The sequence below is a fragment of the Leptonychotes weddellii genome, chromosome 12 (assembly GCF_054177405.1).
Source record: "Leptonychotes weddellii isolate Sample4059 chromosome 12, ASM5417740v2, whole genome shotgun sequence".
Taxonomy (NCBI): domain Eukaryota; kingdom Metazoa; phylum Chordata; class Mammalia; order Carnivora; family Phocidae; genus Leptonychotes; species Leptonychotes weddellii.
The window spans coordinates 25,777,250-25,801,825 of NC_138380.1; the positions used below are offsets into that span (position 1 = coordinate 25,777,250).

At 37.8% G+C, this 24,576-nt stretch overlaps 2 protein-coding genes across 7 annotated transcripts in view; one reads left to right on the forward strand and one right to left on the reverse strand.

Annotated features, from left to right (window-relative positions):
- Nucleotides 1–10,914, forward strand: part of AASS (aminoadipate-semialdehyde synthase) — a 75,443-nt gene extending 64,529 nt beyond the window's left edge. For all 3 annotated transcript variants that reach the window (XM_081800187.1, XM_081800184.1, XM_081800185.1), the window contains exons 21-24: nt 81–196; nt 874–962; nt 1,692–1,868; nt 3,034–10,914. In XM_081800187.1, coding sequence (XP_081656313.1) covers nt 81–196; nt 874–962; nt 1,692–1,868; nt 3,034–3,152 — 501 coding nt within the window. In that variant the 3' untranslated portion in view covers nt 3,153–10,914. The remainder of the gene's footprint in view (nt 1–80; nt 197–873; nt 963–1,691; nt 1,869–3,033) is intronic.
- Nucleotides 10,915–13,723: 2,809 nt separating this feature from the next.
- Nucleotides 13,724–24,576, reverse strand: part of PTPRZ1 (protein tyrosine phosphatase receptor type Z1) — a 167,683-nt gene continuing 156,830 nt past the window's right edge. For all 4 annotated transcript variants that reach the window (XM_081800181.1, XM_081800180.1, XM_081800183.1 and 1 more), the window contains 7 exons: nt 21,517–21,610; nt 21,119–21,192; nt 19,658–19,786; nt 18,730–18,876; nt 17,272–17,414; nt 16,371–16,506; nt 13,724–14,696 (listed from right to left, as the gene is read on the reverse strand). In XM_081800181.1, coding sequence (XP_081656307.1) covers nt 14,556–14,696; nt 16,371–16,506; nt 17,272–17,414; nt 18,730–18,876; nt 19,658–19,786; nt 21,119–21,192; nt 21,517–21,610 — 864 coding nt within the window. In that variant the 3' untranslated portion in view covers nt 13,724–14,555. The remainder of the gene's footprint in view (nt 14,697–16,370; nt 16,507–17,271; nt 17,415–18,729; nt 18,877–19,657; nt 19,787–21,118; nt 21,193–21,516; nt 21,611–24,576) is intronic.

Genomic DNA, 24,576 nt, shown 5'->3' on the forward strand with positions numbered 1-24,576 from the left:
GATCAAATGTCTTAATAGGATAATTTCTCAACTGATTATTTATTAGGAACTTAGAATTTTATCTTTATTTTTATGACCAGAAAGAGCTCCTTTGTGATCTGGTTGGGATTTCACCCTCCTCCAAGCATGATGTGCTCAAGGAAGCGGTCTTTCAGAAACTAGGAAGAGACAATACCCAGCTGGAGGCTGCTGAACGGTAGGCGCCCACCAGTCAACTCAGCAAAATACTGGATTCCTTCAATATCAATAAAAATGTCAATGATTTTTTTAGTCCTTTCTAGTCAAAAAGGGGTCAAGATAGAACCAGGCATTTTACATTGTCTTTGATTAATTTACTGTTCTAATGTTGGCCTATTGTAGAGAGATTGCCAAGTACTGTGTCCACGTGTGGATAAGAAAGTAGATAAAGAGAGAAATTTAATGGCAATTATAACTTGGGAAATACTTAACTTGAGACACTTCAACTACTCAGTTTCCAAGCAAGGTGGGATATTTTTTTCTTTCCTGGAGGAGATTCTCCTAGTCTTTTGCAACTACTTTAAAATGTTCATTCACACAGCCTGTGGTACATTATGCCGGTCTCCCTAATGTGGGAGAACTAACCTGTAAATTAATCTCATGTGAAGCTTTGCAACAGCGTGGAATTACAGTGTGTCAGTTCAGCTCCAGGGAGCACTGCCTTGGGGAGTCTGATGATTCTAAAGATTAAAACATTACTATTTTATTGTTATTTACAATGTAGGAGAGTCCTGTAACTTGGACTGTCATCTTGCGATTCTTCCCTTTCAAGATAAAACCCAAAGAGCTCCCTTCTTCCCAAGTGAGATTCTGTGTAGGACTTGACGTAACACAGCCACCTCTTGTGCTTCTCAGGTTGGGCTTACTTGGGGATGAACAAGTCCCTCAAGCAGAGTCTGTGGTGGATGCACTCTCCAAGCATTTGGCCAGGAAACTCTCCTATGGTAGGCCATGGGGTATTAGCTACACGTCCCAGAAACAGCACCCTAAGATGCAGTCAGCACAACTAGTGAATATGAGGGGAGGGCTGGAACCAAGCAGTAGGGATGGGGAAGTATGCTAGGAGGGAAAGAGCACTTGGGCTATTTTTCCAGAGGGAAGAATAAGAGAACTATCAAATAGGAATGAACTTGGGGAATATAGGAAAGGAACAAATTATTAGTTTGTTTTTTTTTTAAAGATTTTATTTATTTATTTGAAGAGAGAGAGACAGCGAGAGCAGGAACACAAGCAGGGGGAGTGGGAGAGGGAGAAGCAGGCTTCCCGCTGAGCAGGGAGCCCGATGTGGGACTCGATCCCAGGACCCTGGGATCATGACCTGAGCCGAAGGCAGACGCTTAACGACTGAGCCACCCAGGCGCCCTACAAATTATTAGTTTTACTTTTAATGCATTAGGGAAATGCTGAAGGAGCTTTTGGGGGCAGAGTGGGTGCCTTCAGGTCTGTAGCCAGGCGACAGTGATACCAACCTGGACAAAGGAACGTGGCCAGAGTGATCACTTCTTGAGTTTTTCTCTTGGCCTTTGGGCTAAAGAGTAGTGTAGGTAATTGTCTAGGGACCACATATGATGGGAGGAGAAACTTGTGAGAGCAAAAGGGTAGGAGCAGATGAATTGCAATATTGGAGTTGTGATGATAATGACATTGAAGAATGTCTGTTTATTTATCTTAAGGCCCTGGAGAGAAAGATATGATTGTGATGAGAGACAGTTTTGGAATCAGACATCCTTCTGGACATTTGGAAAATAAAACTATTGATCTTGTGGTTTATGGGGACATCAATGGCTTTTCAGCCATGGCTAAAACTGTGGGGTTACCCACTGCTATGGCAGCCAAGATGTTGCTTGATGGTAAGTTCTTTCGTTGGAGATCTGAACCTGTCACCATGTCATCTCCAAGTCATTGAGTGCCTGGATGCCAAATAATTACTCTTGAATATGACACTGGTGTTCACTAAAAGTGAGCTGTCTCAGAAGTTCTAAATACTGACTGACTGGGAGATCACCTTATGGTGAGTAAAAGCCATGAGTTTTACACTTACACATTTTTGGCCCAGTTCAATGACAAGAAGGCAGAGTGATGGGGTGCAAGTTACTCAGCATATCTGAGCTAGAGCTCCCTCATCTTAAAGTGGGGATTGTTATCCTCATTCATAGTTTCGTGGGGTTTTTAAATTTTTTTTGTGATGCTGAAGTGAAATAATACATGAAGTTCCTAAGTTCCTACCACATACATCACCCCCCAGGCAATGTTAACTCTTCCTTTCTTTCCTTCATTTTTCATATTTTAGGGGTGTTAACACTGAAAGAGCAGAGGGTATTCACTTCCAGATCCCCAAAAATACAGACCATGTTTTATTAATCTTCATTTCTCAGTATATTGTTAGCACTCAATAAATATTTTAAACTAAGTTCAAATTTCAACTCTTCTCTCTCCCCTTAAGATCAGCTATACATTCAGTAAGCATTACCTCTGAGTATAATCCTTCATTTGGCCCTTGTGAGTGTGCAAGGGGAGTAACAAACATCAAGCGTCTAAATGTGAAATACTGAAACAATGTATCCACAGTAGCATATTAGCTAATATCAAATGAAGCGACCTACGGAGTTACCAAGGAACCAGAGTGAAGAGGTGATGAGGGGTGAGGTCATCATGGACTTTAAGGAAAGAACTCAGACTTGCTGTTTCAATCATCCTAGCACAATTATTATTGTGCCCAAATAATCAGATTGGTTTTAATTCATTCTGTTGGTGTTATGCTTTTTTAAAAAAAGCATCAGCAAATAAAGCAGACAAGTTAGGTTTACTTTACTTTCTTACTACACTTTATTCTCTGATCATTTTGGCGATAGTTAATGCAGTTAAATGTGTAAATTCTGATACTGTCCCTAAGTCCAGCTCTGCTTTCGATCTGTAGTTAACGCCTTTCCCTGTTTATGCTATGGAGACTCTTGCTGTGGAAATTAACCATAATAATAACTTTAAAATGGTAACTACAAATTTATTTTCTTCTAGGTGAAATTAAAGGTAAAGGCCTGATGGGGCCCTTTTCAAAGGACATCTATGGACCAATATTGGAGCGAATTAAAGCAGAAGGCATTATATATACAACACAGAGCATAATCAAACCATAATTGGGAATTATATCTTGGTTTTATCTTCCCAGGCACCGTAGCTCTGAACACTTGTGCAACAAACCTGCTTGCTAATGTGCTGCTTTGAAATATAAAGCATGATATTTTTTGAGTCAGTCAATACAATGATGTTTTTAAAATACAAATCTCTATTTTAATATGAAAACATTTGGAGCAGGAGATGCCAGTAATTACCAGAGAATTTCAATAATTCTACATTCATTTTTTTCATGTGTATGCAAAAGTGATGATTGTGCTATATGTTAATTTATTGTGCAACTTTTTTCTTATAAGAGTATATTTTCCTATGATCAGCAGATAAACTTTTTAGTAAGAAAAAAATTTTTCACACAGCTATATTTTTGTATTTTCAAATTGATTCACTTAGATACTCTTAGATTACCTATCTATAAACCTTTGCAATAATTATATTTTATGGCTTTTTTGGTAAAATTATGATTTATCGAGTAAATCTCATTTTTTACAGTTTTCTCTTGAGTGTTTGGAAAAGGAAATAGGTAAGAGCAAATCAAAATCCACATGATCACCTCATTAGGGACAGAAAAAGCATTTAACAAAATTTAACACCCTGGCGTAATAAAAAGATTCAACAAACTAGGAATTGAAACCTGATAAAGAACATCTGTGAAAAACCCATAGGTAGCATCATACTTAATAATGAAAGACTGAAAGATTTCCCCTTGAAATCAGAAACAAGAAAATGATGCTTTTGGCACTTATACTCAACTTGTGCTGGAGGGTCTATCCAGGGCAGTTAGGCAAGAAAATGAAATACAACACATCCAGATTTGGAAGGAAGAAGTAAAACTACCTCTATTTGCAGATGGTATCGATCTTATACATAGAAAATTCAAAAGAATACTTTAAAAAACATTAGACCTAATACATGAGTTCAGCAAAGTTGCAGGACACAGGTAATAATACAAAATTGATTGTATGTCTATACAATATCAATAAATGAAACAAAAATGATACTGAAAAAAACCAATTCAATTTACAGTAGCATGAAAAAGAATAAAATAGGAATAGAGTGTGAGTCTGGAAATAATCCTCATATTTATGGACAATTGATTTTTGAAAAGGGTGCTAAGACAATTCAGTAGAGGAAAATAATATTTCATCAAATGGTGCTGAAACAACTGGATATCCACATGCAAAAGAATGAAGTTGGACCCCATCCTCACAGCATATATAAAAATGAACTCAAAATGGACGAAAGATCTAAATATAAGAGCAAACACTATAGAACTTGTAGAAGAAATCATAGATGTAAATCTTCATGCCCTTGGATTAGGCAGCGGTTTCTTAAATAATTGAAACCAAAAGCACAAGCAACAAAAGGAAAAAAAATAGATAAATTGGCATCATCATCAGAATTAAAAACTTTTGTGCTTCCAAGGATACCCTCAAGAAAGCAAAAAGACGACCCATAGAATGACAGAAAATTTTTGCAAGTCATATATCAGGTAAGGGAGGAAACTATATTTAGAATATATAAAGGACTACTATAGCTCAGTAAGTAGACAAAGAGCCCAATTTAAAAAATAAGGTTGTGAATCGACAGTTCTCCAAAGAAGATAAACAAAACCAATAAACACATGAAAAGATGTTCAACACCATTAGCTACCAGGGAAATGCAAATCAAACCTATAATGAGATACCACTTCATACAGGATAGTTAAAATGAAAAAGATAGTAAGTGTTTGTGGGGATGTGGAGAAACTGGAATCCTTGTAAACTGCTGGTGGAAGTGTAAAATTATGCAGCCACTTGAGAAAACAGTTTGGAAGTTCCTCAGAAGGTTAAGCATAGAGTTACCATATGAGCCAGCAACTCCACTCTTAGGTACATACCCAAGAGAAACTAAAACATATGTCCACACAAAAACTTGTAAGCAAATGTTTATGGCAGCATTATTCACAATAGCAAATTTCAAAATAAGCCAAATGTTCATAAACAAATAAATGAATAAACAAAATGTGGCATATCCATACAATGGAATATCATTTGGCAATAAAAGAGAAATGAAGTTCTGATACATGCTACCACATGGATGAACCTTGAAAAGATTATGCTAAGTGAAAGAAGCCAGACACAGAAGTCCACATTATGGTATGATCTCATTTGTATGAAATTGTCCAGAGTAGTCAAATCTATATATAGAGAAAATAGATTAGTGGCTGCCTAAGGCTGGGGGTTTGGGGGAGAGTTGGGAGTGACTCCTAATGAGTTTGGGTTTCTTCTTAGGGTGATGAAAATGTTGTAGAGTCGATTGAGGTAATGGTGTCACAACTTTGTGAATAGACTAAAAATCACTAAACTGTATATTTTGAATTATATAGGATATGAATTACATCTCAAGTTGCTATAAAATGATTATAATTTTTTTTCCTTGGGGGAAAATATAAACTACTCTTTTTGAAATACAGAGTAAACCCTTCTTTGACATTCTAGGACTATACACATACCCTGGTATGGAACGGATTCTGCCCATGAAATACGCAACTATTGTGTGTGGGGTATATGGAAGTTGAGAAAACATCTATGCTATTTGAAAAGGGTCAAAGTTGATTAAGGCCTGGTCCTACCTGTCAAAAATAATATGTGGAGATCAATATTAATAAGTAAAGACATTTGTGTTAATGGCACTTTTTTTTTTTTTTTTTACCACAACATTGAGTTCAACAAAGTCGATCAGGAATTATGAGTGTCACATTGATTCTACCTCCAATCTGGAATAATGCCTAGATACAGTGGGAACTAGGGAAGTAACATCTTAGGCGGGTGAGGGAAAAGTTTAAATATCTCTAAGCTAAGATCTCATTAGCTTTAACATAAATGTCAGGCAAAATGTTATTGCAAAAGAGGGAAGCCCAAACGGGTTTAACTGGTTTGGGCTTCATAATACCAATGAATGATAAAGGGGATATGATTGAAGAGCTAGTCTATTGTCAGTGCTAGAAAAGAATTGTCAGTAAGCTTGAGTGAAGGTGGATGTAATCACACACTGCATTGTCTCTCAAGTTTTCCAGCAGAAATGAAGGTGATGGTAAGATAGAATGGGAGCTTATAATTACAAGCATATGGCTTGCTCAGGGGTCAGCAGCCTTTTTACTACAAAGGGCTAGATACTACATATTTTAGACTTTGTAGGCCAAAAGGGGCCATAATTGTTCATTTCTGCCTTTGTAGTGTGAAATCAACCATAGACAGTACATAAATGAATGGACATGACTGTGTTCCAATAAAACTTCATTTACAAAAAACAAGTGATGGGCAGACTTGGCCCTTGAGCCATAGTTTGTTAACCTCTGGTCCTTCCATTAGAGTAGACTGAATGCTCACATCTTCCAGATCTCTCTTGGCCTCTTTCATATAAAATCCATATTTATGTTGTCCAGTTTTCCTTTACCTAGACAAAATAGATACTAGAAGCTCCTAAAGAGCAGTTTGGTTGGTTCAACAATACACGAGCTCTTTCCTTCTCCATAAAATAAGTATAATAATAACTTGCAGGATGGTTATAAAGATGAATGAGCAAATGTAAGGGAAAGCCTGGCACCTCGTAGATGTTCAAAGCTAGTATTCTCTCTTTTGCAATAACATTTTGCCTGACATTTATGTTTAAGTTAATGAGATCTTAGCTTAGAGATGTTTTTTCAGTCATTTGGATATCTTTGGAAGAATCCTCAAAGATCCATGCTGCTCAAACAAGCTATAGATATTTCTGCTCCATAATGAGAATCTTAAAACAATAGAATGGAAAGGAACAGAATAATCACCTGGTTGGGCCATTGATTTTACAGAAGAGAAAATGTGTCTCACAAAGTTAAATGATTTGCCTAAGGTGACAAGACTTAATATTGAAATTTGATCATTTGAGGTCATTCAAAATACTTGATGAAATTTGGGAAGCACTTTGATTTATAAAACCTCTTTTATGGTGGGTTATTAGGACCACCACTGGCCCATATGGTGCCTTCTTGAGAATTAGAGAAAGACACTGCTTCTTCAAGACACTTCTGTCAAAAACTTACTGTCAAACATGTAATTTATCACAACACTTTACTACCCTCGTGGGTATTAATCATTTCAGTACATGTCATAATATTGGATGCCTATGATGTCATTAGCTCCCCTGTAGATGCAGTGCACAACTCTCACAGCCATGCAGGTAACCACTGTTATCCTTACGTGCTGTCTAGATCACCTTTACAAGGCTTTACATTTGTTTTGTTTTTTGTTTTTTGTTTTAAGGTTTTATTTATTTGACAGAGAGAGAGATCACAAGCGTGGGGGAGGGAGAGAGGGAGAGGGAGAAGCAGGCTCTCTGCCAAGCAGGGAGCCCGATGCGGGGCTCGATCCCAGGACCCCGGGATCATGACCTGAGCCGAAGGCAGACGCCTAACCAACTGAGCCACCCAGGTGCCCCAAGGCTTTACATTTGTTGATTGTCTGCAGTGAAACTACATTTACCAGACTTGAATTCCACTGGAAAGGATCCAGTGAGAAAAGCTTCCTGTTTTAGGGCAATGCTTTAGTCACTGACAGCTAATCTATTAGCTTCCTTTTTCCAATTTTGTTATAGTCCTAACATTCATTTTTAATTTTTATTGATTAGCAAGAATTACGAAACAGTGTTGAGTCCTAACTTTCAAGGTTAACACGTCCTGACCCTCTAAGTTACTGGTTTAGTAGAATAGAAGGTTTCTGGTGTCTTCCAGTGTTCTGCTGATTGATACGTGTACTACATAAACCCTGAGAATCCCACTGCCAGCCTCAGAGCCTGGTGAAACTTCATTGCGATTTCTCCCCTTTTTGTTCGATTAAAGATGATTCTGGGCTGTTGCCAGGCACAACTAAAGCAGCAGCCCAGCACTTGGCTTCAGTTCATTCTGAAGTTCATTTCTGCCAAGCCAGGTTCTTGGTGAAGCTGGCACAGGGTGAAGCGGGCCCCCATACTTGGTCAGAACGCAGTTAACTCCAATAAAGAAAAACCATGCTTGTCTTACTAGCCAACTGTTGATAAAAGGAGTTTTTTCTTTCTTCTTAAGTTGAAGGAGATACTTAAAAGGAGGTAGAAATTAAAAGGGAACTGATAGAGGAAAGAAACTGGAATAGACTGTAAAACAGAGAAGACCAGGAGAAAAGATGAGGGGCGTGGATTATTAAAATACTGTAATAATGTTTTAAAAAAAAAACTTAAAAACTTTGGCTGGCACAAGGTGGTTCTATTTAGTTTCTGGTCTATGAGATTTGAGATTTAATATTGGCTGAATTATGCAACCATTATTCAAACAGTTCAATATGTAAGATGCTCAATGAAGACAGTGGTCCTTTTCAGGGTCCTACTCATATGCCCTTATGTTAAAGGAAGACATTCTTCAGAGTTCTTTCCCAGCCTCTATTTTCTTTCTATATGTTCTCTCTGGGTGTGTGCATCCCACCCTTTGGCTTCAACTATCACCTATATCTCTAAGGAATCCCTAACTTTCTCATTTGAGCTTCTGAGTATGTATATAACTACCTACTAATATCTCTGTTGGGATATCTCCCCAACTTCTTAAACTCAATGTTGATTTGAGAGTTTGTAGTATAAACCTGTGTTTTTCAGTGGGGCCACTCTAGGAATTTCCCCCAAAAGTAGCTCTTCCACCTGATTGCCCATCTCAGGAAATGGCAACCACTATCTTCTCCCTGCTCTGGATGTAATCCTTGATGCTTTCCTTTCTCTTATTCCCATATTCAGCAAATCAGGACTTCTTCCTCTTCTCCACCGAATCCATCCTTGTCCATCCTTGGACTCCATCCTTGTCTTTCTACCCATGCATAGCTAGCCTCATACAGAATTACTTTCTCGATGTCCATTCTCCTCACAGCAGACACATTAGTCTTTCAATATGATCTTTCTCTGACTCATTTTCCTAATTACAAGTATTTTCTGGGATTCCTCACCATTTAAACTACTTGTACTTAAAGCATTGTCTCAGGGTCTGCTTCTGTGGGAACTCAAACTAAGATTCCAGTGTATTTTTAGCACCCATCATGAGGCCTGGCATATAGTAATGTATATATATATATATAATATATGTATATACACATATATATAGTACTGACATACTTACACAAGCCTGGTGGTAAGGTGTGGTAGAGGTGGAAGTGTAGATAAGGGAAGGTTGTTATAGGCTCTGCTTGTATATAAAGCAGTTTTAGGTTATTTTTTAGCATTAGCCAATAATGCTGAAGAAGCATATTTTTCTCTTCCATTTGTTGCCTCTTAGAGTGCTTGTTGAAATTCCCCCAAAGCATAAGGATGGGTAAAGGGCATTCTTTTGTGATATTTGAATCAGCCCCAACTATCACAATTACTGTGTCACAATAGATTGAGATTATGTTAATCATAATCCAGGGGGCTGGTAAAATCAGATTTGTGCTTCTAAAAGATTGCTTTGGCTCCACTGTTAAGAGGCATTCAGGACAGGGTGAGAGGGGGAGATGTCCAGAGGCCATTGCAGTAGTTGAAGAAAGAAGTTACCCCCCGTCCCCCAACCAAAAGTGAGAACATCATGTAGACACTTCTCCAGGCTACTGAATCAGTGCTTTAGAAGAGGAAACAAACCACCCTAGGCATTTTAAAGAGAAAGGCATACAAGACAGTAGGAGCCTTACACTCATAGCTGGGGCCCATGTATTGGGAAGCTTGAATCAGAAGTACTGGGTTGAGGGGCACCTGAGTGACTCAGATGAGCATGTGACTCTTGATTTTGGCTCAGGTCATGATCTCAGGGTTGTGAGATGGAGCCCCACATCAGGCTCACGCTCATCATGGTGTCTGCTTGGGATTCTCTCCCTCTCCCTCTGGCCCTACCCACTCCCACTCCCCTCGTTCACACTCTCTCTGTCTCTGTCTCTTAAAAAAAAATTACTTGGTCTTCCTGCCATGGCTGCTACTGGTTCCCAACCCAATACACTGGAACTCGGCTGCAAAGAGCCACATCTGTCTCTACAACCTTGCTTCCTTTTACCAGCAGGGTCAAAGAGGACAGGAGGATGGCCTTTGCCTTATTTCTGTCTTCTAGTCTTGTGTGATAGTATTTTCAGAGTGGCCAGAAAGAAAGTCAAGAAGTATAGGCAAATATATAATAAATGGGTTAAAATTATATTACAATGTATGGTAAAACGATATTGTCTATGTTTCCAGACTTTACGGTTCCCTGATTTGGTGGAATGTAATTCATACCCACAACCCTAGCTGCAAAGGAGTCAGGGGACTATAGTTTATAGCCTTTTTGTCTTTGAAGTGTAAGAAGTGTTCTAACTACTATCACCATGTAACAAACTACCCCAAAATGTAGTGGCTTAAAACAGCAGTCATTCATTTTGTTCATCAGTTTGCGACTTGGGCATGACTCAGGGGCAACAGCTCTCTCTGCTCAACAGAGTCTCACTTGTGGTGTGTTGACTGGGAGCTGGGGGATCCATTGCGAGACAGCTTGTTCCCATAGCTGCCCAGGTGGTTCTGCTGTCAGCTGGAAGCTCAGCTGGGGCATAGGGCCAGGACCTCTAGGCAGAGCTGCATTGCCTTTTATGACTTAGCCTCTGAAGTCACATAGCGTCACTTTCCCCAGAATCGCAAGTCCATCCAGATTCAAGGGGAGGAACCACAGACCCCACTGCCGAATGGGATGAGTTTCAAAAAGTCATGTGGGATGGAAGATACTGTTGAGCTATTTTTGGAAAAGGCCATCTGTCACAGGAAAGCACCCTAGAAGGAGAGTGGCATGTGGGTGGATTCTGCGAATACACAGTGATGACCCCAATTATCAATCTTTCCTCATTGGCCTTAATTATTTTCTAACCATTTCATGTTTCCTCTAACTGGTTCTTTGAATCTTTTTTTTTTTTTAAGATTTTATTTATTTGACAGAGAGAGACACAGCGAGAGAGGGAACACAAGCAGAGGGAGTGGGAGAGGGAGAGGCAGGCTTCCCGCTGAGCAGGGAGCCCGATGTGGGGCTCAATCCCAGGACCCTGGGATCATGACCTGAGCCGAAGGCAGACGCTTAATGACTGAGCCACCCAGGCGCCCCGGTTCTTTGAATCTTTTTATGTATCCCCATGAGCTTAGAACTGGACATACTCTAATGACAAAAGGTGGAAGTGTTCTCATTTACTCTAAAAAGTCCAAGGAAGGCAGGTTTAACTTCTTGAGCCCATTAAAACTCTTACTTGAAGTAAATGTGCCATGAAAGACTTTTCTAATATTCTTCATTAGGAACCCTAATGCTGTAGTTTTTGGTACATGGCTTCATTAAACAAGTGAGCAGCAAGGAAGAAATGTCTTGCATCTGTTCCTTTCTCTCTAATTTGGAACTGAGGTGACTCCTCTAGGGCTGAAGCAAGATCATAAGAATCAGAGATATGCTGAATGGCACATCCAGAGTTGCAGAGGAAAGTATTGCAAATTAGCGTATTTGAAAAGTTTTTCAAAGGTCAGTCTGTGTCGTTTCTTGTGGCCTGCTTAGAATGTGCCACCACGGATGGACTGAGCAGAACTTATTGTTGTGTATGCAATGAGAAGTTTCCAACTCACACCCACAGCCTTCCTTACTCCCACTTTCATATCTTGCCTTTCATTTAAAAAATGATTACTGTAAAGAAAACCTTACTATAATTTAATGCCAAGGATGTCTAATTTCTTCAAATTGGCGTAATATGCGTCATTTATATGCCTTACGATTTAATACCACCTACTCTAACACACTAATATTGTACTAATGAAAAGGAGACCTCTAATGCACCAGAATATTTTGTGTTAGCAAGTTAGTGGGTGATAATCACAGTTTATAATAATAATAATAATAAATGTGTTTTATTTTGACAAATATGTATTTTCCAATTTTCCCTAAAAAGTTCACTTTAATCCAACAAATGATTAGTACTTCTGATTCTGTGTGCTATTTGCAAGTGGAATTCAATGCTAATAAAATATTTAAAAATAGATCTGCTTATAAAGAGATCTTATTTTCCAAGTTCTGAATATTAGAGAAACGGTCTAAGGCATTTTATATGCTAACAAATTAGGGAGTTTTAGATCAGAAATAAGAAAATTAAGATTACTATGCTGGAATAATGAGTAGAATATGTATGTATGAAATGTCTGTATTCATTATATGTGAAGAAGGAGCTGCCGTAAATTCTCAGGGAGTATCACACTGCAACTATGATGGCCCTTACAGTTCTGGTATATTTATTAGAATTTGTCTATAAAATGTTGACTTACCATACATGTTACTTGCATAATTACTTTCCTTTGGAAGAGATTCTGTAAGGCACCTCACTGATAAATAATCATGAAGGCAAAAGAAATTCCATATCCCCCCAAAGGGTGTTTGTTCTTGGGACAAAGGCCAAGGGAAAAACAGACAAAATAATTAAGGTGACATGTACTCCTGGTTCAGATCAGCTTGTGATTAAATATTGTGGGTTATGAGGGAAAGAATATGAAACAAGAGGATTAGGAGATAAGATTAGAAAAGTAACCAAGAAATCAAAATTAACTTTGTGGCTTTCCTCCCAGGGAAGGTGGGAAAGCTGCACATTTGTTTTTCTTGTGCCTGGTAAAGCGGTGCTCACCAACATTGTGTGATTTGTGACACTCTACGATTTGTTGAACTTTTTCCTATTTCACCTCTCTTCATGACTACTGCTTTAAAAGGAAAGCGAATTAATTTCGGTTCTATTTGAAGGATTTGGTGAACATTTCCTGATAGTGCTTAAGGAACCTGGAGGCTCCCTGAATTGTTGTATAGAGCATTGGTTCTCAAACTTCAGCATGCTTTAGATTGCTGACCTTCAACCTCAGAGTTGCTGATATGGTAGGTCTGGGATGGGAATTTAGGATTTGTATTTCGCACAAGTTCCCAGGTTTTGCCGCTACTGCTGGTCTGGGAACCATACCCTGAGAGCCATGAGTTTAAAGGAAACTTTTCCTGGCCTCTTGCTCTGGGCGTTCTTGGGGATGAGTGCCCTCCTCATCAGGCAGTGCTATAAAACACTCCCAGCTGAACCAGGGGACTGCCTCCAGTCTCCGAGTCAGCCTGTCACCAAGGCTGATTCCGTTTTCCTGCACTTCAGCTCCACACAGCTCTTGGATCCTGACAATTTCCCTTAATTTAGGGTGTCTTACCTTCTTTCCACTCTGGGATTTAAGAGCTCCTGGCCTTTGTCAATTCATCTGGCTTCCAAACCAGCTTAGCTTGTCCCTGACGAGCAAATCTGCCTAATTCTAAGTCCCAGCTTGGTTCTAAACCAAAGTTTCCCAACATTTTTTGGTACGTGGTAAGTAGTTAGGTCCAAATAAGTTAATCATAGTAGTTGTGTAGTGTCAGTGAGTTCCCTGTGTACCTCAGTGCACAGATTGGGATTCACAGCTCTCTCTGCTGCTCCATCCCATCCACCTTTTTTCATTTCCACCATCCCAGGGGGACCCGTTTCTACAATTTTCTGCTACGCATGCCCCAGCACAAGACTCCCCAAACAAATGCAAATCGATAGCAATATTTATATTTATTTTTGCAATGCCTTGGATAAAAACCATTTAAACAATGTTGGGTAAGGTGTTATTCTCATAAAAACATCTTCTTTCAAAACAAATGTATCTCTATTTTCCATAAAAGTTAGAGTTACATGCTAAAACAGATTTAATTACTGAGATAACATGAAAGGATATCAGGAGACTTGTAGAGTAAGACCAGATAATGAATTACATCATTATACTAAACAATTACACAGAACTAGAAAACTGACTCAGTAGTAAAATATAAAAAATCTACAATTATAAATATAAATTTGGTCCATGGAGACACTAGAGCAGTATTTACAGTAAGTATCAGATTATTTCTACTTTAGGTGAATACTGCAGTTGTAAAATGCTGAATATCAGAGGGAACAGAGTGTTTTATTTACAAGCTACTGTATTAAAAGTTTTATTTCTAGCAAACCCGATGATTGCTACAAATACAGCTAAAATTTGACACTAAAAACAAACATGTTTTATGTAGTTGGGAATTCCTAATAGCTATAAATTGAAATTTTCTGTTAAAATCAATACCAAAAAAACCCCACAATTCCATTCTTAGAAATACCGTAAAATTCAACCATTTTAGTTTAAACACAATAAGTGAATTACAAGAAGTTTTGCAGAAAGGCACACGTTGTTAATGATGTAAATTTGGCAGCAGAATCCTATGTCATGAAAATTACTGTCAAGTGATGGAATGTAAGCAAAAAGGTAACAGAAGAACTGAAGTGATTTTCCTGTCTAGTTTCAGAAAGAGGAAAACAATGCTCAGGTATGGATTCCCCTCACCCCTCTCTGTGCTAAACTAAAGACTCTAAGCTCTCGGCTATATTTCCATCGGGCAATGCTGCACCATTACTGTCCAGAGAGGTGGATGGATTCTCTTCCTGCCTCGTGCTCACAAGACTGAGGACCGCTTTGTAGAGAAACTGATACTGCTCCTGGAGGACAGAGAATGTGAGGTCATAAACAAGAAGCTCAGTGAAGATGGACATTTGTAAAAAGAAGTAATATTTTCAGTCATGCTTTGGCACTGGTCAGAGAAGGGCATTGTGTTAAGGGGTCTGTTATAGGCTGCGGAGGTACACAATCTATATTACTATCTCTTTCTGATGAAATTTAAAGTAGCTTTTCTAGTAGCCAACATTCATTGACCTAGAAAATTGACCAACATACTTTTGCCAATGGTAAGTGCTCCATTCTTACTCGTTTATATCATGGAATCAGAGGGTGATGTGACAGATTACTATTACTGATTTATCAACTTGCGTGTAATCCTTTGGTAGGAGGCAACCTATAAGCCACTCATGAATAATTACTCATTCTCCTTTCTCCAGCTGTGATGAAATCCATTGGGTTTCTCTGTTTATGGAGAGGTCCCAGAAAGGACAGCACTGTCAGCTCAGGGGCTCATGCAGAATCTTTTTTTACCAGATCCACTTTTTACCAAGTGTTCTTCACACCCTACCAGCCTGACTGGTCCTATGCCCTGCTTTGAGCAAAGGTGAGCATGGGCCCTGCTATGGTCTCAGAGTAGAGACACAGAAGAATAAAGAGTTCTCTTACAGGTGCCAATTTGGGTGGTAGTGGGGGGGGTGGGGGGGGACAAAGGCAGTTTCAGAGAATGTGAGCCAGTGACTGACATCACAGTGGAAAATCATTAGGCCCACACGTGAATCGGTGCATCATTCAATGCATCCATGAATCAGGTGAAAGTTCAATTTCTGGAAAACAATTTCACATAGGAGCAGCTTAATGTAACTCAACTGGCCTGAATGACTTTTAATAAGTGCTTCTCTGAAGTACACATTTGCAAGGGTTACCTTACTTTCTGGACAATTGGTCTGGACTGAATGAAGCCTTAAAGATGGACCCTTACACATCCACAGACCAGGGAGCTGGAGGTGAGTCTATGACTACTATATCCACCTACAGGTCTCCCACTGGGGCATTTGCACGAAGATCCCTACTGTCTTTCCAGCCCTTGTTTCTATGATATTAAAAACTTCCAAATTATTTTCAGAGTTGAGACTTATCTCTCCAAATATGCTGTGCCTCTTTCTTGATTGTACAAGTTTCTCTTTTTAAAAGTACCCAGTTGGCTAATTGAACATAGAAAAAAAAAGATTCAGTAAAAATAAAAAAAATAAAAGTACCCAGGAATTACCCATTTGTTAAGTACCAAAATTGAATTCGGCTTCAGAAAAAAGTGAAGAGTTCCAACGTTGAAGTCTTCAAAATCTGTCTTCTGACTGTTCTCAGGCTATGCAGAACTTGAACCCCACCCCAAGATAACTATTTTGTGGGGTAAGTCGAATTAGTTGGTGCTTCTACTGAGGGTATTTTTCAGAATTGCAAAAAGAGACATGTGAAATTTAAAAAATTTTATCCATCAATTTTCTGGAAGATAAACTTTAAATGTATATTGTTTATTATTCCAGTTCCATAGATTGTGGACTGATTAACTTGTAATTCAGCTCGAATACTACATGGTAGTAATCTGTTATGAGTCAATGTGATTTTTTTTTTGATACATGATAAAATGATTTTGGCAGCCTTTAGGAAGTAAGCAGCACTCTAACAGTGAAAGTTTGGTTCGCTGTTCTTATACTTACAATGTCAGCAAAGACTCCTGGCCTCATCAAATTGATCATCTTGGCTACCTGGTAAACATCCATGGAATTTTCTTTTTCTAGTTGGTGCATAAGGGTTGTCAGAGCACAGAAAGTTCCTGCCGTCACTCCTCCATGCCTTGAAGCAAAGGGAAGGGACAAAGACTCCATTCAGATGCATCAAATATTCACATCTGGAACTCACAAAGCCTTGACAACTTTGTAGTGGGAACACAGAAATTTTTAATGAAATGTCTCTCTTTATGGTGTAGAGAACTATGGTTTAATTTGAAATATTAGCAAGTGTTCATGATATGAGTAATGGGATACTTTATAGAAGTTTAATGTTTGTTCATACATTTGTTATTTTTATACTCTGGAAGGGGCTGGTAATAAATCACAAAGATCTGACAAGTTATATCTAATATATAATGTATATATAACACACAATTCCAGCATATGCTTTTTTATTTGTTCATACAGGAGCCTGGAAAGATCTATTGGATAGATTCCTGTTCCTGGTAAAATAAAAACTGTATCAATTTTAATCCTATCCAGTGCATCAATAACTTAGAAATGTCTCTCTGGTTAGCACCTGTAAAAATTCAAGTGCCAAAACACTGACTCATCACACGAAGTGTTCTCAGCATACAATGCAAGAGCACATTCTTGTGATCAGGTACCCATCTTCTGCCTTCAACAGGAACTCCAAGAGAAATGAAAAAAAAAAAAAAACAACAACAAAAATGAATTCTGTATTAACCTTGTTTATAAAAAGCTGATGATCTCTCCTGGCTGAGTCACCACAACTGGTCCAAATCATGAGGTTAGTACAAAGAAAACAGAAATATCTGACCACCTGGAGAGTGCTCAGGCATGAAAGAGTTTAAAGAGAGGAACTTACTCATCATGGACAATCACAGGCCCATCCCTGTTGGCAGCTTCCTCTTTGATAATACTTATAAGTTCAAAAGTTTTACTAATGGGGCTATCTGGATTTGGCCATTTGGGGCACTGAAAATGCCTCACTTCAAGTACATAATCATCCTGTAAGAAGAGAGAAAAATTAATATTTTTAGAAGAGTCATATTGGTGAGTGACAGTTTATTACGAGTGGAGTAACTGGAAATCAGGAATTACAGGAAGGTAATAAAAACCAATCACATGCACGAGGGAACAGCGGTGGATGCAGTCCGTCCTCCTCTCGGAGGGAAGAAACTGCTGTGATGCCTCATTTCCCATGTGTAGATGTAATCTCCTTTTCACTCTAAAAATAATTCTTATTTGTGGGTTCATTATGGCAATCAAACTCTGAAACCATGTACCAAAGATGTCTCTGTGCCACTATTTAGTACAAAAAGACATCTTCAGTGTTAACATTTGTTTTTAAAAATAACAGACTTCTTCAAATACGAGCATTAATTGAGGGGAGAGTGGAATTACATGACAGGGCGGGGAAATGCTGGCAAAGGGAATGGACATTCAGTCTACTTCTGATTCTTGTGTAAGTGACCAGCCAGGCTGTGTGACTTTATATCCCTTAAACCTCTGACCCTCAGCTTCCTAAAGTATCCTCAATCAAATGCTACATTGAAAAATAAGCAGCAGAACCTAAATTTTATATGGTTTATTCACTCTCAGAATTAGAGTATAGTAAAGTGCAACATTTAAATCATCTAAAACATGATTTAACCTTTCTCCGATTGGGGATGTACTTACTCTGCATCTCACATGCCTTACTCCCTATTATTAGTATCTGTTAGCATTTTACTGTAGCTGTATAACAAATTATGTACTGTACTGTAATTCTATAAATAATTCTTGACAAGGAATTCGGATTGCTGCCTTATAGATAACCAAGAATTAGCAAAACAATCCTAGTTCATTGTACTGCACATTTTCAAAGCACTTCTTCACTTATAACACATTGTCTCTTGGTAGATAGTGTGGTAAGCTCATTTTGGTAGATAACATTTTTCCTATTTTACCTAGAAGAATTCAAGGTAAAAATTTCCCTTAAAACATGAGAATTAGGATTAATGAAATTATTATTATTATTATTATTATTTTACTGAGTTTACTCTCAATTTAAGTTCTGTCAGAACTACTCTGGAGTAAGAGAAATCGTTGATTTCCTGTGTGTGAATGGTGTAGTTTAGTGGCGATTAAGGTTTAATGATTCTATAGGATTTTGAAAATGAAAGTGACTAGTAAGGTAAAACTGATTATTTGGGTAATCAGTCTTAATTTGTAAGAAATTAGGTTCCTTCTTTTTATTTCTAGGGAAGATCCTTAAATCAGCATATATTTAACATAACATGTGCTTAAGATGAAAAGTTTGTTATTTCAATTATGTCCATACCTGTGTAGCTTCTAAGATAAAATCTTGAATTATAAGTTTTTCTTCATTAGACAGACATTTGTGTTCTTCAGCCATAAGAGTGACCTTAAAACTCTCACAGTTTATAGGCTCATCTTTATTTGGCCAGTAAACAAACTCATCTTCTGCCTGGAGGATTAAATACCAAAGAAGTATGATTTTCATCAAATGCTTAATAAGTCAGACCGTGAAATGAAGTTAACTGGTTGACACAGAAAATTCAACTCAAATTTTTCTTTGGATCTCAAAACTTACTCTTAAAATATTGAGCCTTACACAAGTTTGATGTGTAGAATAAAGTATTACATTTAAGAAACCAAACTACTGCTTTGTTGTTTTGATCTTAGCTCATCAGTAACAATGGTAAGTTGTTACTTCTGTAAATGATAACTGAGTAGAGAAGATTCAAGTGATTTTAAGAGCTCAGCAATTTCCAGTGTCATCTAGAATGGTCAGTCTAACTTTATAGCTAAGAAATAAATCTCCAAGTTAAGTATATGTGCAAAGCCTAAACAAAATAGGCCTTTTTTTTTGTACTTCTATAGATCTCTTTAAACTGAGGGACTCTCCAAATATCCTAACGAGTTTTTTTTTTTTAAATGTAAATAGAAGCATATGGACTGATTTCATGGTTGAAATTCTGTTTTTCTTAAGCAGTATCACAGAATACTTAAATTTAAGTTCATTTTAACTTACTTTTATTTAAAACTGTCATTCAACAATGTCAGACCTGGGAGATGACATAACCAAATGAGGCCCAATAGTAGACAAGGTGCAACTCCCGTGACATTAGTTTATTAGTTGAAAAATAAATTACTTTATTTGTTGGTATGCTTGGACTTCTGGCTGTTGTGACTTGTTATCACCTATAACCCAAGTACCAAAAGTGACCGGGGATGGAGGGGCTTACCATGTTTTGACCATCAGGAAGCATAACTACCAGCTGGGCATTATGGTCCCATATCATCCTCCAGAAATCCTTGATGGTATGGAGAAGAGGATGCTGGGTAATGATGAATTCATTACTCTGATAGTAACCCTATGAAACCAAAGAGAAGATAGAAAGAGCCCCAACATATGACTTTAAATATTCCAAATACATGTCTAAGCTAATGGACCTTAAGTCAAGGCAGTCTTTTTATTTTTAGATTGTGTCTGTAAATAATAATGTGATCATTATAGCTGATGTTTACAAGGCACTCTCCATACACCAGACATAGGACTAGCGTTTTCTTCCCCCTAAGTCCCTTATGTCTCACAGAAGCACTATGCAACAGGAACTGTGATCCCCCTTTTTCAGATGATTAAACTGAGGCTTAAGAAGTTAAGTGTTGTGCCCAAGTCTACCTAGCTATCACGTCTAGGAGCAGACTTACCAAAATGGCACATGGACCACGTCTCCTACACTAGATAGAATGGAAATCCAGAGGGGAATTTATATTTCTCACTTTCCACAAGTCCCAATGCAAAGTGCCACATTTTACACCTACTGACAACAGAACACCCTTGGTGTCCAGACACCCTGGCTTCCTCCTTTGGAGAGGAATCAGGAGGCACTTTACAGATTTTGAGGCAGAAACCTGGAACCTGCAGCCATTGGATTGGTCATGATTTCCATGTTGCTGCTCACTAAAATCATGGCTTATTTATCCTCTTCTGCTCTGGGTCTCTCAGATCCTGTTCCTATTCCCCATGGGCTCATTTGATTCGGCATGTAATAAGATGCCACCACCACATATCTCCCTGTTTCCTGCATGAATAGTCCTAAATATTTTCTTTGCTGGATAAATGAAAAGTGGTTTTGGCATGGGAATTACAACCTTTTCATCTGAAGCCAAGCTCTCTATGATTGATAGACCTGAAATGGAAACGAGGGGCATGAAACAGCCAACTGTTTCTCATAAAATCTAAACACAGAAGGAAAGGATTATGTCTTTAGAAATCCAGGTCTCCAAATGAGCCCAGTTCACTGGGTCAACACTGCTGCAAACCTGGATTGGTAAACTCAGGGAGACGGGCTTTCCTGAAGCCACTGTGTCCTCGGCCTGTTCAGGGTAAATGAAATGGAGCCTCTTAGATGGCTGAGTGTATGCTTTCTATCTTCTCATCAGTCCTCAATGGTGAGTTCAGTTCCTGCATTTACTGATTTGTCTTGCTTGAGGGTTCTCCAGTCCCAGCACACATAAAAACATCAAGGAATGCTGTTATTCTATTTGCCCCAATGGGCCGCAGTCTGTGGTCATTAGATTTGGCTTCTACCCACCAGTGGTGCTAACCTATGTCTGCAGCCACTGCTTCAGGAAGCCCATGCTGGTTTTGGTTCTGGTAGCACAAGCTGGTAGGCAACTTTCCAGTGATTTCTCTGACTTACCATGATATAGGAGGCATTGATGTAGTCTGGGCCTTCCCCACTCAGAGATGAAATGCCAACCCTTGATCTTTCCACTGGAACACAGAACATTCATCATGAACCACCACGTTCATAGCTCTATACCCCTTCCTGCCCACCCCCACATTGCAAAGCATAGCTGCATGTCTCAAGTTGAGTGTCTTTGATCTGTAAGCTAGCTTTTCTATGTGTTTTGCATTTTTTAGATGGACTTCAGGATTTAAGAGTCCTTTTTAACAGGTACATTATCAGGCATAATTAGAAAAATACTGAGTGAATCAATTCATTCCAAGATGTAAAAATATTGTCATATTGCCTTCAAGGTTTCTATTATAAAAGAGGGTTTTGTTTTGTTTTTTTCATGATTCAGTGTAACCTACCAGGGATGATGGAAGAAGTTCTGTTCTTTTCCCTGTTGCATTGTTTTAGGGCTGTAGAATAGTCACTCTGTTGTATATTTGATTGACTCAGGAGCTGAGAAAGAGAGTCAAGGAAAAATATAGATTATGTAAGTCACCCAAACACACACACACACACACATACACACACACACACACACACACGACCCGACCAAGAAGCCAAGATAAGATACTGAATATACATATATCCGGTTTTCCAAGAATTACTTGAACTAACTCCCTGGCACATCTATGTTCTCTACACCAGGGGAGCTGGAAGAAGCACAGAATGTCTGTAGTTTGATGTTCAGCCCTGGGAGGATCTTCCCCATGGCTTCCTGTGTAGGTGTGCGCTCTCTATGTCTTCCACTTACATCTCACTCTGCAGCTGGGGGTAAATTGCATGGAATGCGTGTGTGTACATATATATGTATATGGTTGGATTTCATTCATTATTTTAGTACTCCATTTCACGAATAATCTACTTGCTATTTATTCCCCAGCTAGCGAATGTTAGGATTATTTCCAGTATTTTCCTTTTCTAAACTTTGTAGCAATGAATATCTCTTGTATGTTTCTTAATACCCACACATGGAATTAGGAGTCATCAGCATTTAATTTTTGACAGTCTGATAGATGATAAGTGGTAGACCATGGTTTTGACTTGCATTTCCTTAGTTACTATGAGATTGTGAATTGTAGCATTCATTAGCCATTTAGATTTCTTCTTTGATGATTGCCTTTTTATATTTCTACTTCACTATCATTTATTAATTTGTAGAGGGTTTTGACATCTTGAATGTAAATCTATAATCTGTTTAAAAAGTTGCTAAGGTCTTTGTTCTCTTTAATCACACAGACACTCACGGCCAACTAATTTTTTAAGATTTCTGCAAATTATGTCCTTTTCTATCCTGATGTCTTCAAAATATATATTGCTAATATTCTTATAATAGTTATAAAATCTTTTTGTCACCTTTAGGTACCTAATTCATCTTGAATAATTTTAGTGTTTGAGGTGTGGTAAGAATCCAATTTTACTTGTTTCCACATGGAAATTGTCCCAATTTCCTTTATTGGTTATTCGGTCCTTTCCTCATTGATTTGTGGTGTCCTATCTGCCTAATAACGCTTTCCACATATGCATGGTTCCTCTGGCTGATTTGTCTGTTTTTTAGTGTTAATGATAATATCTGCATAATAAATCTTCCATATACTGTACAACACATTTCTATTTTATTTTTTATTTTTAGTATTGCTTTGGATGACTTCGCTCTTTACTTTTCTAAATGTTAATTTTAAAATCAGTTCTTGATTTCCTATGACAAATCCTGGCAGAATGTGATTGGTACCACACTGATACTTAATTTAGGAGAACCAACATCTTCACAAATTTCCATTCAGGAAAATTGTATCTATATTTATTGGTCTAATTCTATGCTCTTCAATTCAGTTTTATAATTTTTTTTCTACACATTCATTGCACCATTTGTTAAGTTTATTTTTGAGACCATAGAGTTTTTGTTTCTGTTTGCTGTGGTTGTTGAATTGGCTGTTTTTGCTCTAATATCTTTTCTAACAATTGATAGCTAATGAGTTACAATGCTATTGATTTTCATATATACTTGTTGAACTGTAATAAGAGTTGAGTTCTAATAATAAATGTTAGAACTTTTGTTTCTCTTGATGTTCTATATAGACAAGTGTATCATCTGCAAATTCTTTTCTACTTTTATACATTTTTTTGGTTTAACCTGATTTCCAGTAGAATGTTGACTAATAGTGTCAGCAGTTGACATTTCTTGTTTTTTCTTAAACCTATGAAAATTTCCAACTTTAAATTTTGTGTGTTACATTTATATTATATCCTCTGTAAGATGAAGAAAGCTTCCTTCTATTTCTAACTTACTAAGAGTTTTTGTTCTGAATAGTACTTAATTTTGTTTACTGATTTTTCTACATCTTTTGAGAGGGCCATACAATTCTCATAACTAAATTTGTTCATATTTTCTAATGTTAAATCATCACTTCATTCTTGAAACAAACTCTACAAACCCTAATTGGTCATAATATTTAAAAAGAAAAACACACTGCTGGATTTGAGTTGCTGATATATTTTTTAAAGATTTTATTTATTTTTTGAGAGAGAGAGAGCATTAGCAGGGGAGGGGGAGGGACCGGGGAGAAGCTGACTCCCCGCTGAGCAGGGAGCCCAATCTCAGGACCCTGGGATCATGACCTGAGCCAAAGGCAGACGCCTAACCAATTGAGCCACCCAGGCACCCCAATATTTTTAAATAGGATTTTAGCATTTAAGTTCATAAATGAAACTGACCTATACATTTCTTTATTTATACTATCTTTGTACAGTTTTGGTATCAAAGTTACACTTGTCCAGTAAAATAGTTGGGTTTGTTTTCTACCTAGATATTTTATCCTAGAGTTTGGAATTTTCTGTCCCTTAAAAGTTTGGTAATTCTTTCAGTTCTGATTTTATTTTGGAGGTGAGATTTTTGGTAACTGATAAAATTTATTTAATGGTTATTGGTCTAGCTGGATTTTTCATTTCTTTATAAGTGTATCTTGCTTACTTTTTCTTAAAAAAATTTCATTCATGTAGGTTTTCAAATGTATTGTCACAAATATGTTCATACTATGCTTTTTAAGTTAGAAAAAAAATTTCTAAAATATTTATAATTATATCCCTGTTTTTTATCTTAATATTTATTTCTGTATACTCTCTCTTCCCTTTTCTCACCAATCTGGGCACAGGTTTGTTTGTTTTATAGTCTTTGACAGAACCTGCATTTGGTTTTGTTTCATCTCCTTTTTTATTTAATTACTTTAACTTTCTATTTAATTTAAGAAAGCTTTAACTTGCTTAAAAATTTTCTGTCTCTGGGTGTTGAGTTTGATGAGTTCTTTATAGATTTTGGATACTAGCCCTTTATCTGAAACGACAGATGTTGGCGGGGATGCGGAGAAAGGGGAACCCTCCTACACTGTTGGTGGGAATGCAAGCTGGTGCAGCCACTCTGGAAA